The sequence below is a fragment of the Mytilus galloprovincialis genome, chromosome 2, assembly GCF_965363235.1.
Source record: "Mytilus galloprovincialis chromosome 2, xbMytGall1.hap1.1, whole genome shotgun sequence".
NCBI classification, from domain to species: Eukaryota; Metazoa; Mollusca; class Bivalvia; order Mytilida; family Mytilidae; genus Mytilus; species Mytilus galloprovincialis.
In genome coordinates this window covers 93,577,767-93,593,888 of record NC_134839.1, presented here as the reverse complement: position 1 = coordinate 93,593,888, position 16,122 = coordinate 93,577,767, and the positions used below count along the sequence as shown (strand labels likewise).

The 16,122-nt window shown below is 32.3% G+C and overlaps 1 protein-coding gene and 1 long non-coding RNA gene across 3 annotated transcripts in view; one reads left to right on the top strand and one right to left on the bottom strand.

The window, feature by feature from the left end:
- The window catches only part of LOC143064909 (stimulated by retinoic acid gene 6 protein-like), a 64,284-nt gene that overhangs the window by 17,425 nt on the left and 30,737 nt on the right, over positions 1-16,122 (bottom strand). For both annotated transcript variants that reach the window (XM_076238113.1, XM_076238114.1), the window contains exon 12: positions 15,612-15,660. In XM_076238113.1, coding sequence (XP_076094228.1) covers positions 15,612-15,660 — 49 coding nt within the window. The remainder of the gene's footprint in view (positions 1-15,611; positions 15,661-16,122) is intronic.
- On the top strand, positions 7,147-12,712 carry LOC143064906 (uncharacterized). Its single transcript, XR_012975347.1, has 3 exons — positions 7,147-7,268; positions 11,030-11,117; positions 11,992-12,712. It is a non-coding gene; the product is annotated as an uncharacterized LOC143064906 (long non-coding RNA).

Sequence of the window (16,122 nt, the reverse complement as noted above, 5' to 3'; positions counted from 1 at the left end):
TATTAGTAAACAGACAGAAAGTCCGACGTTGAATTAATTATTTTACAATTAATTGTTTAAATATATGAGAGAATGTTTTAGGCGAATTTTTATATGAGAGAATGTTTTAGGCGAATTTTCTTTAATTACAGATAAATGTATTTTAGGTTCAGGAAATGATTTATTCTTCGGGTACGTCTAAACAACCGCTCAGGACCTCCTGAGTGCACTCAGGACATACAAAGTGCACTCAGGACCCATTACCGTAATCATATCTGCACACATGATGGATGTTTATATTCGTTATACGCTTCTTATTTTAGAGTTAAATTTTGGTAGAAGTTGAAATCGCAGGGGCGGATCCAGCCATTTTAAAAGGGGGGGGGGGGTCCTAACCCAGGGCAAAAAAAGGGGGGTTCAACTACATGTCCCCATTCAAATGCATTGATCGGCCAAAAAAAGGGGGGGTTCCAACCCCCCCTCCCCCCTCCCCCCTCTGGATCCGCGCTTGAATCGAACTTAGATAGATATGTTAATTCTTATAAAATAATGAGGGCACGTGTCACTGATTACACAACTACTGCATGAGCCATGAATTATCCAATCAACAAAATTGATTGGATTATCTTTATTGTTTTTTAGGAATTGTATTGTTTAGTTCAGTTTTACCTTTAACATGAATTTGCATATAGAAAAAATAAAATATATATCTCATTCGTTGTGCTTTTTCAGTTTATTTTTCATGATGACGGGTAAATTAATTTGTTGTGTTTTGCAGTTCACGAATAAAGAAAATTATTTTATAGTTTTTTTTCTGTAACAAGTTCGATTTTTGTTTTTCAGTGTGATTCTTTTCTCTCTCTCTATCTAAATCAAGTTTTTAAACAAACACAATGTTGACTGAATATCAAATTTTATTACATTTGTATATCTTTATTCTCAACAAACCATTATACAAGAGAAGACAATTATGTACAATATTCAGTTTAACCTTAACGGAAATCTGTGCACGAAGACTTAGTCGTGGTTTGAACGGATTTCGTGTCAATAAACTGTCTTCGAAATAGTCTTTCTTTGTTAATGTTTGTGTCATTTTGGTCTTTTGTGGATAGTTGTCTCATTAGCAATCATACCACATCTTCTTTTTTATAATTTCTCGCTACTACAATCTAACTTACATATTTTTTTAGAAATAATTATACCCAAAATATCATATTTTTTAAAAAACGGAGACGAAAACGGAGACAAGTTCATTTTCAGAATTTATTTTCGCATTGAAATTCGTTTCAGGCTTGTGAAACTGGACAAAACGACTTTAATTAGAGAAAAAAAACTTAATAAAAACGGATTTCTTAAAATATTCGTATAACTCAAAAATAAAATTCCTGGACAAGTTCGATAAAAATGAGAAATAACATCTAACTACATTTATATGAGTTTGATTGTTTTAAAAGTACGGCTTTTACCGTTTAGAACGGATTCCATATACAAAACTTTAATTAATATAAATTCTTTTAAAGTATGAACATTTATTTCTCTTTTCAAACTCGTGCAAAGAATTAATTACTGGTCCAGGACATGATAATAAAATTAAGAATAAAACTTAAAAATTTATGGAACGAAATCTTAATAAAAGACGAAAATCTTAAAACATCGTGATATTCATTCTAGACGTCACAATATTACTTCCCGCATGGTCACACTTGTACTACAAAAATGTAACAACACAATGTATAAAACAACAATAAAGATAATCCAATTAATTTTGTTGATTGGATAATTCATGGCTCAGTAGTTGTGTAATCAGTGACACGTGCCCTTATTATTTTCTAAGAATTACAAATGTAACATATCTATCTAAGTTCGATTTCAAATTGTACCAAATTTAACTCTAAAATAAGAAGCGTATAAAGAATATATGCATCCATCCTGTGTGCGATGACTATAAAGGGTCCTGAGTGCACTTCGTATGTCATGAGTGCAATCAGGAGGTCCTTCAAGCGGTGTTTAGACGTACCGTTATTCTTCTGGAAGCTTCAATTTTTTTTTATCAATAACTTTTACACAAGGAGACATTTTTGTTTTTTGACAGCATGAACCCCAGTTAATGAGCAAACACAAATTAAGAACGAAAATCGTTTACAATTAAATTTTATAGAAGGAAAAAGGGGGGGGGGGGGTAATAAACAAATTTTATTTACGCTCACATACTTCTAAACAGATTTGCATATGCAAGCTCTCTATAGATAATGTTAAATTATTTCATGAGTTTTGAAAAAAAGAATATATACAGTTTAATTTCGACTAAAATAGTGATTCTTTTTATAGATTTGGTACCTCAGTTTCGACTCAACATTTCATTTTGAATTGTTAGATGGCAAACTCTTTAGGCGAATATTGTATCTGTTCTTTATTTAATTATGGTGATATTGGCGATAATATTCATTATAACAAGGCCTTGTACAAATCCTTGATTATAGAATGTTTGGCAATTGAAAAAGACGAAAGTAGACAAACCCTAATTATGCAGGGTTTCACAAGTTGATCTCCAAGCGGCCCACATTTAACATATAATAAGATCTATATTTCTCAACGTTTTCAAAATGAAATAACTTGAATTGAAAATTTCCCAACTGTGAAAATTTGTTATTTCTAAACGTCTTTAATTATTATTTCGGAAAAAAAAAATATTTAGCATATTCATATATTTTCATAATTTTTTCCGAGGAAACCTTTTTTTTTTGCAAAGTTTACTTCTATGTGTTTTTAACCATCACCAGCGACTTATTCATTGCCATCACCAATTAGTCCTAATTATTAAAGATCAATTGACCAAATTCAAATGATGATTGGTATATATCGTATTGAATATGATCATCGGTCATCCGTGACGTATCCCAAATAACGACGCATGCCGATAGATAGATCATAGTTTATTAATTAGCGTCTCGCAATTTAAATTTCATCATGGGGACTTAATTAAACCAGTTACTATACAAATCTTGAAAAAACGATGTACATGTACTTTTTAATATTTTTTAAAACAAATTACGAAAACGTTTAGTGTAAAAATCACCGAATATAAATGTTTCTTTCTTGCAGGTTTTGGCATTTGTAAATAACATTAACGTTTTGGAATTCTAATGCAAAAGACAGTCGATTCAAACTGAAATAACTTCTTTAAAGATGGTTTGATTTTTTCAGAGACACACATATATATATGTCTCAATACATGTATTATATGTCTCTGATTTTATCAAAACAAAAATAACAAAATTATAAAATATGTTAGTTATCGAATGCATACCCTGAACTCTTACTATTATATATATATGTCCTAAGTTACTTAATGTCCTGTGTGCAACCAGGAGATCCTGAACGGTTTTTAAACGTACCATTATTTTATATGCATATATTCAAAGCTGTTCTTAATTATATGTATACTAGGTATCAGTGGCAGATCCAGGGGGAGGGTTTCGGGGGTTGGAACCTCTCCTTTTTTTGAACGATCAATGCATTTGAATGGGGACATATGGTTGGAACCACCCCCTCCCCCTTTTGTCCTGGGTTGAGACCCCCCTCCTTTTCAAATGGCTGGCTCCGCCGCAGAGGTATATTTATATATATATATGTGTGTACCAGCCCCCCTCCTAAATCTTTGGAAACAAATGGTAGATTATATAGGGAATCACGGAAGCATGACTGGACGTGAACACTCTAAGGCAGTCAATGAGTCCCCACTTATGAAAATTTCTGGATCAACCATTGCTTAGTTCTAGTTATCTTAGGTCCTAGTGTGAAATAATGCCAATAGGTCTTTTAAAACACATCTTTATTCATACATGTATATATACGTTTTCTCACGGATTTGTTCATGCAATATTGGAATTATGTTTACTCAATGCGCAATTACTGAAGTTTATATTTGCTACTTTTCTTCTTAATTTCATATAAATTTTTTTTTGATTTTTTTTCTTCGAAAAATAAGTGGTGTTGAAATAGGGAATGGACACAGATACCTTATCACATTTAACCAAAGTAATGTTGTATAATGTCATCAATCTGTATTACACGTAGACAGGATGTTCTCTAGAAAACTATACGTTATACACACCCGAGAATACACGCACTGTCGAAATGGAAAATTACTGTATGTTATATAGTTACCTGTAATCAGCTTTGCAACACCATGTCATAACAGTTCAAAAAGATTTTCTTCAAATCAAAATGGAATATTCATTTTTTCTGTAAAATTTAAAACTTTAAAAAGTAGACTTTGACAAAATTATGAAATAGAAAGAATTGAACAATTTAAAATCGTATTTTAACAAAGATTTAGATATAATATTACAACGATCCTTAAAAAATAACCAAACAAACGTTGAATCAAACGATATGAACCTACGCAGTTTTATATTAAAATACTGACACACACCAGTTTGCCATCTCAGTATGCAAGGCAAGGGTGCTTGGTGAGGTGCTGGAACTTGATGTACATGTATCATTAAGTTAATATAGTTCTGTTAGGATTGACTGCCTTTTTACAGAGACTTCGTTCTATTCTTACTGTTATCAGTTAGTATAGACGGTTCCTGGCTTAGAATGATTCTCTGCTCAGCAAATGGTGCGTAATTAGCATTTGAATCAAATTTCTTGTAGAAGTAAAAAACACAAATTAATGTATTTGACAACTTTATTCAGGAGCACAGTCTATGTTATCCGGCGTAAATAACTTCGAGATTTATGTGGAAGTTTACTCTGCTGCTCGATCTATGCTAATCGATGTTCCAGTATATTTCGTATTTATATTTATTCGTGAGGCCTCGTAATCGTTTATATTCACTAAAAGCAAAGTCGCCTAAATCTTTTTGTATGGCGAAAAAATTGCGAAAATTGGGGGAAATAATATATTTTTAGTAGCATTATTATTTTAAAATCTTACTAGAACACACCCGCGAAATCGCGGGCATATACAGCTTGTGAACTGTTGCAGGATGATTTTTTGTAAAAGATATTATGTATGGAGAATTACATAGAAGGTATACCTCCCTTTTTCCAAAGTCCGATATTTGTTTCCTTTCTGTTAAATTCAATTATATTCGTGTTTCTGGCCTACGACCACAATTATTCTTCTCCTTTGCTACAATGCTTCTTTTGGTTAAAGTCAAATCAAATTAAAAATTTGCACCGTTTCAAACATGAAATAAATGTGACTGCTTATATATAGACCATTATTAGTCTTAAAAATATGCTTCTATGACAATTTATCGGTGCTTTTTTTTTTGAGAGCCTTATTAACATGCCAATTGTAGGATTTGAATCATGTATAAATGACTAATACCGACTAAGACTAATTTGAGGGGTTGTCGATCGGAGGGGTCCTGATCCCGAAATCCCGGGCTTAAAACCATGAAACTGAGATGCAGAATTTAAAGAAATTCATATCCCGAAATCGAAAAATATATTCCCGGATCCCGTAAGGATCCATCCCCAAATCCCGAGCTTAAAAACACCCGATCCCGACGCCCCTAAAAAGGTCCTGCCTCCCTCTAATCTCTACCTTACTTTCATTTTTGCCAAATCACTATTTTCCCTTTTAACAATAAATTGTTATGCCCCAATTATGGGCATTATGTTTTCTAGTCTGTGCATCCGTGCGTTCGTTTGTTTGGTCGTCCGTCCGTCCGTCTGTCCCACTTCAGGTAAAAGTTTTTGGTCGAGGTAGTTTTAGATGAAGTTGAGCATGTTTTACTTATTTAAATATATAAAACATGATAATATAGGCTATGCCTGTGTCGTTATTTACGTGACGATAAGTGATTGAATGACAATAAAACATGATAATATAGGCTATGCCTGTGTCGTTATTTACGTTACGATAAGTGAATGACAATAAAACATGATAATATGGGCTATGCCTGTGTCGTTCTTTACGTGACGATAAGTGAATGACAAAAATGATTGTGTTTATTTTCAAACGGCCTGGGTCGTTGCTTACACTTGGGACAACATATAACGATTCAGGCAATGTGAAAATGGCTTGCATGAACATGATAATATAGACTATGCCTGTGTGGCTATTTACGTGACAAATAAAACATGATAATTTAGGCTATGCCTGTGTCGTTATTTACGTGACGATAAGTGTGAAAATGGCTTGCACTTGGGACAACATATAACGATTCAGGCAATGTGAAAATGGCTTGCATGAATCTTAAATAAAACATGATAATATAGACTATGCCTGTGTGGTTATTTACGTGACAAATAAAACATCATAATTTAGGCTATGCCTGTGTCGTTATTTACGTGACGATAAGTGTGTGAAAATGGCTTGCATGACTCTTAAATAAAACATGATAATATAGACTATGCCTGTGTCGTTATTTACGTGACAAATAAAACATCATAATTTAGGCTATGCCTGTGTCGTTATTTACGTGACGATAAGTCAATGACAAAAATGATTGTGTTATTTTCACACAGCCTGGGTCGTTGCTTACACTTGGGACAATGAATAACAAAAATGATTGTTTTTATTTTCACACAGCCTGGGTCGTTGCTTACACTTGGGACAACATTCTTATATAACGATTCAGGCAATGAATCTTAAATAAAACATGATAATATAGGGTATGTCATGTGTAATGTAAATTTACCAAACTTCTGGAAATATAAACGGAAGAGGAAGTTGTCTATGTATATAAGCCGGAGTGATGACGGACACATATCCGGACTTCTTTTTTTCCGTTTTTCTCCAAAAATAACCGAAACTGAATAATCATAAGAATGGATGACAAATGCGACTATGCATGGTACCTATAGGACATATAGTCACAATGATCAATTTATTGTGGAAGGAGGAGAAGCGACACCAAAAATGAGGTCTTCTCGTTTAATAGTATAGAAGAGGTTGCTTGCAAATTTAACTCTAAAATGAGAAGTGTATGACGATCTATAACGAATATATACATCCATCATGTGTGCAGATACGACGGTGACTATATAGGGTCTGCCATGAGTGCACTTTGTATGTCCTGCATGTGTGCACCCAGGAGGTCCTCCTGAGCGGTGTTTAGACGTACCGGGAAAATCTTATCTGATTCAGGATCAATTCATCGGTTACACTCCCCTGTCACCAGTGATTCTTTTTTGCTGAACCTGACATTCTGAAAAAGTATTGTGTAGTCCCTGTGTAAGTGTTGACTCTCAACTTGCACATGTGATTTTTTAACACTCCCCGGACTTCTGCAAAAAACAATTATTCAGTTCACTGATTTAGATGGAAGGTAAACGAACAGAAAGTCACAGGACATTCCGACAAAAAGTCACAGGACAAAAAGTCAAACACATGTCAAACTCAGGCATAAAGTAACAAAGTTGATAGGACAAAAAGTCACAAACAATTTGTTGACAATTGATTGAATATAAATGAAAAAAGATTTTGAAATATCTTCTTTTTATTACATATATTCATTTTTAATTTTAGGAAATTGTTCATAATATAAAAAAGAAGATGTGGTATGATTGCCAATGAGACAACTGTCCACAAGAGACCAAAATGACACAGACATTAACAACCATAGGTCACCAAACAGCCTTCAACAATGAGCAAAGCCCGAGGTAAAGCCCATACCGCATAGTCAGTTGTAAAAGGCAATCATACTATATCTTTTTTTTTATATTTACATGTTAAAAAATGCGTGCAAATGTAATCAAAAGCTGCACACAAACGTAATGATTTTTGTGTGCAAATGTAATGGTAATGTGCGCAAACCTAATGCACTGATTTATTTGTTTTTAATAAATTTTAATTTAAAAGTTGCTACATCATGTTCATGTATAAAACTTCAAGAAAAATACAAAAAGAGTGTTTTCTTGTTCAAAGAAAAATAATCTCAAAACTAAATTGTGACTTTTTGTCCTGTGACAGTGTGTGACTTTTTGACTGTGACTTTCTGTCCTGCATTCAGATTGAATAGGGGAGTTTGGTTGACCCCGCCTCCCTCTATCTGAGACTACTATCTCAGTGATGAGCTTTGTGTTTCATGTACAAATGTATTGTGCTTTAATTTATGTACAAAAAAATTGAAAAACAGATATGTTACAGATAAACAAACGACAATCACTGAATTATCGGATCCTGACTTGGAACAGGCACAACCATAACAAATTGGCAGGGTATAAGGAACTTTGAAAATATTTAGTTTTTGTGGTTTGGTCTATTTTCCAGATACTGTAAGCAATAAGGCCCCTTTATTTAGTGAATGAAATAATTGTAAGATGCACTTAGCTGTCTGTCATATTTTATATGAACTTGACCTCATTTGCATACATGGTTCATTGGTCAATGAAACACTGCATTGTTTTGTCAGTTTATCATATGTTTAAAGTTACAGGTAGATTATATTTGGTAGATATGAAAAAAAAAAAAAAACAGTTGTTGGCATGACACGGGTTATGTTCTTCTCATATATTTTATGATAGTATGATACTAAACCCCTAACGGGAGGGATTGTACCTGATATTCATATGATGAAGACATAATCTTTCAATCAGTTTAATTGAGGTCTGGAGCTGGCATGTCAGTTAACTGCTAGTAGTCTGTTGTTATTTATGTATTATTGTCATTTTATTTATTTTCTTTTGTTACATCTTTTGACATCAGACTCGGACTTCTCTTGAACTGAATTTTAATGTGCGTATTGTTATTCTTTTACTTTTCTACATTGGCTAGAGGTATAGGGGGAGGGTTGAGATCTCATAAACATGTTTTACCCCGCCGCAATTTTGCGCCTGTCCCAAGTCAGGAGCCTCTGGCCTTTGTTAGTCTTGTATGATTTTAAATTTTAGTTTCTTGTGTATAATTCGGAGTTCAGTATGACGTCCATTATCACTGTACTATTATGCATATTTTAGGGGCCAGCTGAAGGACACCTACGGGTGCGGGAATTCTCGCTACATTGAAGACCCATTGGTTGCCTTCGGCTGTTGTTTGCTCTATGGTCGGGTGGTTGTCGCTTTGACATATTCACCATTTCCTTTCTCAATTTTATGAAACAATTGTAAGGTGTGCATGTCTGAATGGCAGATTCATATATAAACCATGACCGCATTTTATTGTTCTTTGGTCAATGATAAGTTTTCTTGGTTTTGTCATTTTATCAGGCCACATTTGAAAGAATGTCTGTTTCCCCTCCTCCGGGTCTACCCTTTGTAAACAGACCAGGAAGGCAGGTTTTTTTTTAACTCACCTGACCTGAAAGGTCAAGTGAGCTTTTCTCATCACTTGGCGTTCGTCGTCTGTCGTCCTGCGTCCGTCTTCCGTAAACTTTTACAAAAATCTTCTCCTCTGAAACTACTTGGCCAAATTCTACCAAATTTGGCCACAATCATCCTTGGGGTATCTAGTTTAAAAAATGTGTGGCGTGACCTGTCAAACCAACCAAGATGGCCGCCATGGCTAAAAATGGAACATAGGGGTAAAAAGCAGTTTTTGGCTTATAACTCAAAAACCAAAGCATTTAGAGCAAATCTGACGGGGTAAAATTGTTGATCAGGTCAAGATCTATCTGCCCTGGAATTTTCAGACGAATCGGACAACCTGTTGATGGGTTGCTGCCTGTGAAATGGTTATTTTAAGGAAATTTTGCAGTTTTTGGTTATTATCTTGAATGCTATTATAGATAGAGATAAACTGTAAATGCAATAATGTTCAGCAAAGTAAGACCTACAAATAAGTCAACATGACCAAAATTGTCAGTCGACCCCTTAAGGAGTTATTGCCCTTTATAGTCAATTTTTAACAACTTTTCATCATTTTTTGTAACTTTTTTAAAAATCTTCTTCTCTGAAACTACTTTGCCAAATTTAACCAAACTTGGCCACAATTATCATTGTGGTTTGTAGTTTAAAAAATGTGTCCGCTGACCCAGCCTACCAAACAAAATGGCCGACATGGCTAAAATTAGAACATAGTGGTAAAATGCAGGTTTTGCTTTATATCTTTGAAACTAAGACATTTAGGGCAAATCTTTCAAGATTTAAATGTCCATCAGAATAAGATATATCCCCTCACAGATTTTCAGTTGAATTGGACAACCTGTTGTTGGGTTGCTGCCCTAAAATTGGTGATTTTAAGGTAATTTTGCAGTTTTTGGTTATTATCTTGAATACTATTATAGATGGAGATAAACTGTAGACAGCAATAATGTTCAGCAAAGTAAGATCTACAAATAAGTCAGCATGATCAAAATTGTTAGAGGACCCCTTAAGGAGTTATTGCCCTTTATAGTCAATATTGAACAACTTTTCGTCATTTTTGTAACTTGTATAAAAATCATTTCTAAAACTACTTGGCCAAATTTAACCAAACTTGGCCACAATCATAACACTAGGGTATCTATTTAAAAAAAAAGTGTCTAATGACCCCGCCTACCAACGAAGATGGCCGACATCAGTAAACACATTAACAGGTGAGCGACACAGGCTCTTGAGAGCCTCTAGTTTTTTTTAACTGGATGTGATTGTCATAGCATGGTCACATGAATGGTTTGACTTGTCCAGTCCAGGCCACTTATCAGTTGTTTGCTCAATTTGAGTGTATTTATTTAGATTATCAATCCTTCTGCTTTCAAGCACTTTCCAAAAATGGAAACAAATTATTTTCTGGAAAAAAATAATTTAAATTTTTTTTTGTGGAAAATAATTTTTTGACCCGGGCGCTTATTTTTTTTTGACCCGTGGGGGGGGGGGAGGGGAAACAAACATATTTTTAATTTTGGCCTTAGATTTTTTAAGCATAGGTCTACTTGTTGTATGGAATGACTACAAGGTATCAAATAAAAAAAGATGTCTGCCTGCCAAGGTTAATTTTACTGTGACCTCATATTCATAGAATAATGATAATATTCATGATATTGAACAGCAAGAATGATGAGTAAGTTGATGTTATATACAAATAAGACAAAATTTTCAGTTGCCTACTAATTATGTAATACATGTAGTAGTTATTTTTGTCATTAAATGATGTTTACCCTTTTATGTGTAGGGCAAGAACATGAAAGATAAAGGGGAAACTATAAACAGAAAAAATTAACAACGAAAATAGATTTACAGAGGTCAACAAAGCCTAAATGGTAAGTCCACTGTTATAAAAATTTTTGTCCTTGAATAATAATTAAATATTTATTAAAATAAGATGTGGTATGATTAAAGAGAAAACTATCCATCAGAGTTCAATTTAGTGGATGTAAGCATTGTAATTACTTATTAGAGGCCATTGATGACCTGTAAGTAATGAGAAAACCCATACCCTATACATGTTATAGTAATCTATAAAAGTCAACACTAACCAAATTTGAAACGGAGCATCAATTCAAACGTCAAATATACCAGACTAATTTATAAAAACAAAAAATTATGAAAAATAAAAATGACGGGTATGAACCAACATCAACCACTGAACTATGTACAAGCTCCTGATATTAGACAGGTATAATATGGCTGGGTTGATATAAAAATAAGAAACACTTAGCATTCTGATTTCCAATGAGACATTTCTCCAATAGAGATCAAATGACATTTAAGGAGGCTCTAGGGTATAACAATTTCAGAAAAATGTTTTAATATTTTTTTTTCATAACTCAATTTATTTATATCTTTATCATATGGTACACCAAATCATTCAAAACAATCAATTCGGTTTGGCCCCAGATGACTTTTAAAATGCATATATCATTGAACAAGCTCCAAATTATCTCCCTTTGGTGCAAAAATGCCATTTTTTGGCATTAAAAATGTAATATCTTATTTAACTCAACGGTGGCCTATATTTTTTATTACAATTTTAAATAAGCTGTACTTTAACTAAACTATTATAAAATTTAAGCGATTTCTGTAATTTAGTACTTGAATATTTAAATGAAAGTTTATCATATTAATCATAAACATGATAAAATAGCCATTTTATTGATCTCTTCACTGATAATTTTTGAGTTTGTGTATTTGTAGGTCAGAAATCTGGATTTTCATGGTCATCATTCACAGATCAATACTGAACGGAAAACTTAAAGCTGATATTTTTTCTCCATAGTGCGACTTTTTTTATTAATTTGAAATGGAACATGTTTTTTCCTACATTTATTTGAAAGAGGAAATTTCAACATGATGACTATAAACAAAAAGGAGTCATATCATCACGATCATTGATGCACAAGAACTTGATCATATAAATACAACAATGTAATTATCAATTGAAAGATGGAACGAATGAACAAGATATTAGAATGTTGTTGTCCAAATAAACTTGCTTTGTCTTCTCATTTGAATCTCTCGATTCAATAAAGATGTACAGAGGAAGATCTTTGAAGAACAGATTGAAAAAATGTTTTGTCTAAGAATTGCAGGAATATTCTAGTGAATGAAATTATTTATTGACTTCACTCTTATATAGTGGACTGAATAATTGTACATAGCAAGTTGTGAATAAAGAAAGCAAAAACTTTAACAAAAAGTGTTTATATTATAAATTTGCAAATATAAGCATACTATTATGTACACCACAAAGTTATATATTATAATTCAAATCGTTTGCCTATACAAGTATTGCAATGAACCTATAACAAAGAAAATCTTACCTCATGAAAAGAGTGAACTATTCAGTCAGAATATGAAATATTTTTTCAGTTCTATTTTTCATAATAGAATAAACAAGACAAAGATTTCAAAACAATATTTTTTCATTTATTTAGAAATTTCATCATTTTGTTTCAGTGAAAGGACTTTATTCTTTGACTGTAAAATATTATTATTATACATTCCAAAATAAGAATAATCTTTATTGTCATATAAACAAATAAAAAACATGTTTGTGACAAAATTTAAAAAAAATTATATATATGTATATATAAAAAAAACTTGTATACATTTAAAACATTTTACTACCAAACAGCATTCATTGTAACATACACATAACTTTATATTTATATATATATATATTTATAATTTTAATCCCATAGGATTTTATTTTGTCCCATGGGATATTAAAAATCCCATGGGATAATTATAGTCCCATGGGATTTTTTTTGTCCCATGGGACAACAAATATCCCATGGGACTACAATAATCCCATGGGACAAAAAAAAATCCCATGGGATTTAACCAAAATCCCATGGGATAATGGTAAATCCCATGGGATTTTGCCCTGTCCCATGGGATATTGAAAATCCCATGTTTTTATAATTCAAATTGCAAAATAAATATGAAAGTAACAGTATAAAACCAATGAAATTATTGAATCCCATGTAATTCCGCACATTTTGGTTATATACATGATATTGTAGCTCTTGTTTGAGGCGGCGGCGGATTTGCAAATGAGTGTTTTGCAAATTAAAAGTGTCCAGTGTTAATATTTCCACTTCCCCTTTTAAAAAAATAACAGTATTTAAGGGATTAAACTTCTTGTTTGCTTCTTTGAAATGTTAAAGACAAGTTTCAACGGACTTTCTAGTTTTGTCATCTTTTTGGGATTTTGTCGAATCTCTATTTCTTAAATAAACAACTGAAAAACTTATTTTGACTCTTATAAAATAAAACTATATCAAAATAACCTTAAAAAATAATAACGTACACCCAAATAATTCAACAAATCAATATAACATCAACAAAAACAAGAAATATCAAGTCCAAAATATTTGAAAACTATGTATTCAGCACAATCATGGACAGGATACAACTATCCGTAATTGTTTTTAGTTAATGTTTAAATAGAGGGGATTTTTTAAAGTTTTAAAAAATATCGTTTTTTACAATCTCACTTTATAAAAATGTGTGTACATGAATAGAAAATGCAGTTTTATTATTTTATAGGTTTTACGATATAATCCAATCATCAGCGCTTTATTATATGATGTTGGAATCAGGTGAAACACAATTTGTTCCCATTTACAGAAATGTTTACCTTCATAACTTGTCATCAAAAGGCTTTTAGAATTATCTTTTTCGCCTTATGGATAGAACATTATGTGTGATGTTTGAATAAAACAAAAAAGAAAGATAATTGAGGGCAGCGTTTTAATAAAAAGCCAAACTGCATGCCACTAATGAATAAAAGCTAAAAAAAAAAAAAAAATGCACCATACGACTTTTTGACGACCAATCTTAAATTCAAGTTCAATCATTTTTCTAGGACTGTGCCAATTTTTAGCCGTAAACCCTGATGTGAAATTAAATTTTTTTAATAATCGACCTTTTCCTATTCCGTCACCGCACTATATGATTTTAATGGGATTTATTGAAAGATATATGTAAATAGTTTTAGAAAAGGTATCACTCTAAGGGATGTATATTCTTCTTTTTGCCAATTGTTTTGGGAATATGTAACATCTTTTCCCCCATTTTTGCAATATTATATAACAAATTGTTGCCATGGATACACAGAAAAGAAATTATATTTGACTATTTTTACCACTGGATATCAAACTTATGGAAGGTACTGATTACACACATATGCAGACATGTAACACAAACAGTAAGCTAAATTTACAAGAAAGCAAGGAAAAGGGGATGGAAACATTCATAAGAGTAAATTGTAATGTTTTTTCCTAACTCTATATTGCTACTTTTAGGCAAATAAATTCGGTTAAAAACACACAGATTTGACGTATTCTCCTGTTATATAGGGTAAACATGAACCACAAAATTTTTAAGATGCAGAACTTCACTAACTTATATGAAATGTATGTGATAATCGTAAAGAATGTATTACGCATTTGAAATACCAGACACGTCTCTTGAACCATCCAAATGTTATCTTTTGACCATGAAAAACCAAATGCGGCGCCTATTTAAATTTAAACTCCAGTAAACTGAAACAACGATACATCGAAACTAATTGTTAGACAACCAGAGAACTTGTAAAATGTAAAATCACAAAATACAGATCTCCCAGGAAAATTGAAAAAGGAAAGTCCCTAATCAAATGGAAAAATCATAAAGTCAAACACATAAGGTCAAACACATCAAACGAATGAATGACACCTTTCATACTCCTGACTTGGTACAGGCATTTTCTTATGAAGAAAATGTTGGATTAAACCTGGATTTAAAGCTAGCTTATCCTCTCACTTGTATGACAGTGGCATTAAATTCTATTATATTGATAACGATGTGTGAGCTTAACTAAACAGACATAATATGAACACATGTAAAAATATATGGATACAACCGTCAACTTTGTGGTATAATCTTAATCACTATTAAAACATTCAAACATGTAACAGCTAAGCACAAAATGGTATAAAGTTTTGTTATAAGTAGTTCTATTTGTTTTTTTAAAGAAGTTACACAATTAAAATTTCTGAAATGTTCAAAATAAGGCAATGTCTAAGGCTTCACCAAAATGTATGTTTCTTCTACGCACCGGAATTTGAATTTATGCATCGATTTGAGACATATAACTGTACCAACGAAAATATAAGACCTAGATATTGAACAACTGAACTTTTAACTTCTCTGTTGTACCCTCAAACATTCCATTTTATTTTTTGATATGCGCTATGTAGGATTTCCTTAAATAATACGGCATACCAAACATATTACAAAAATCAATATATACTGTTAAAAATACTTACACCAGAACATATATGCAATTTGAGTACCAGAGTATCGCAAACTTGAAGCCTATATATGAAAACAAATCAGAGTTTGCATTTGATTATTCAGCTACCTTAATGCAACTTGGTAATTCAATTCAAAACACAAATACACATACTTGTTGTTTTTTAAATATCTTACGCTATGCAAGTGTCTGAACAGATATTTAAGATTTCAAGGAACGTAGTTTGTGTGTAACTGACAAATCATCCATTTAGCGCAAACATTTTGATGAACAAATACATACAAAAAATATGCACTTGGTTTTCACAAAAATAAAGATTTGTTTTAAAAGATATTAAGATGTACTTGAAGAAAGCTTATAACAGAGGAGAAATGAAAACGGTGATGTTGTTTAGAGAGATGGTCATTAAGATACGATCCTTAAACTTTGTGTTCCTTTGAACAAACTCATGCAAACAGGATATCAACCTAGCACTGTATATATAATAGAACTTTTAAACATTAGATTCATCGGTAAATAACTTA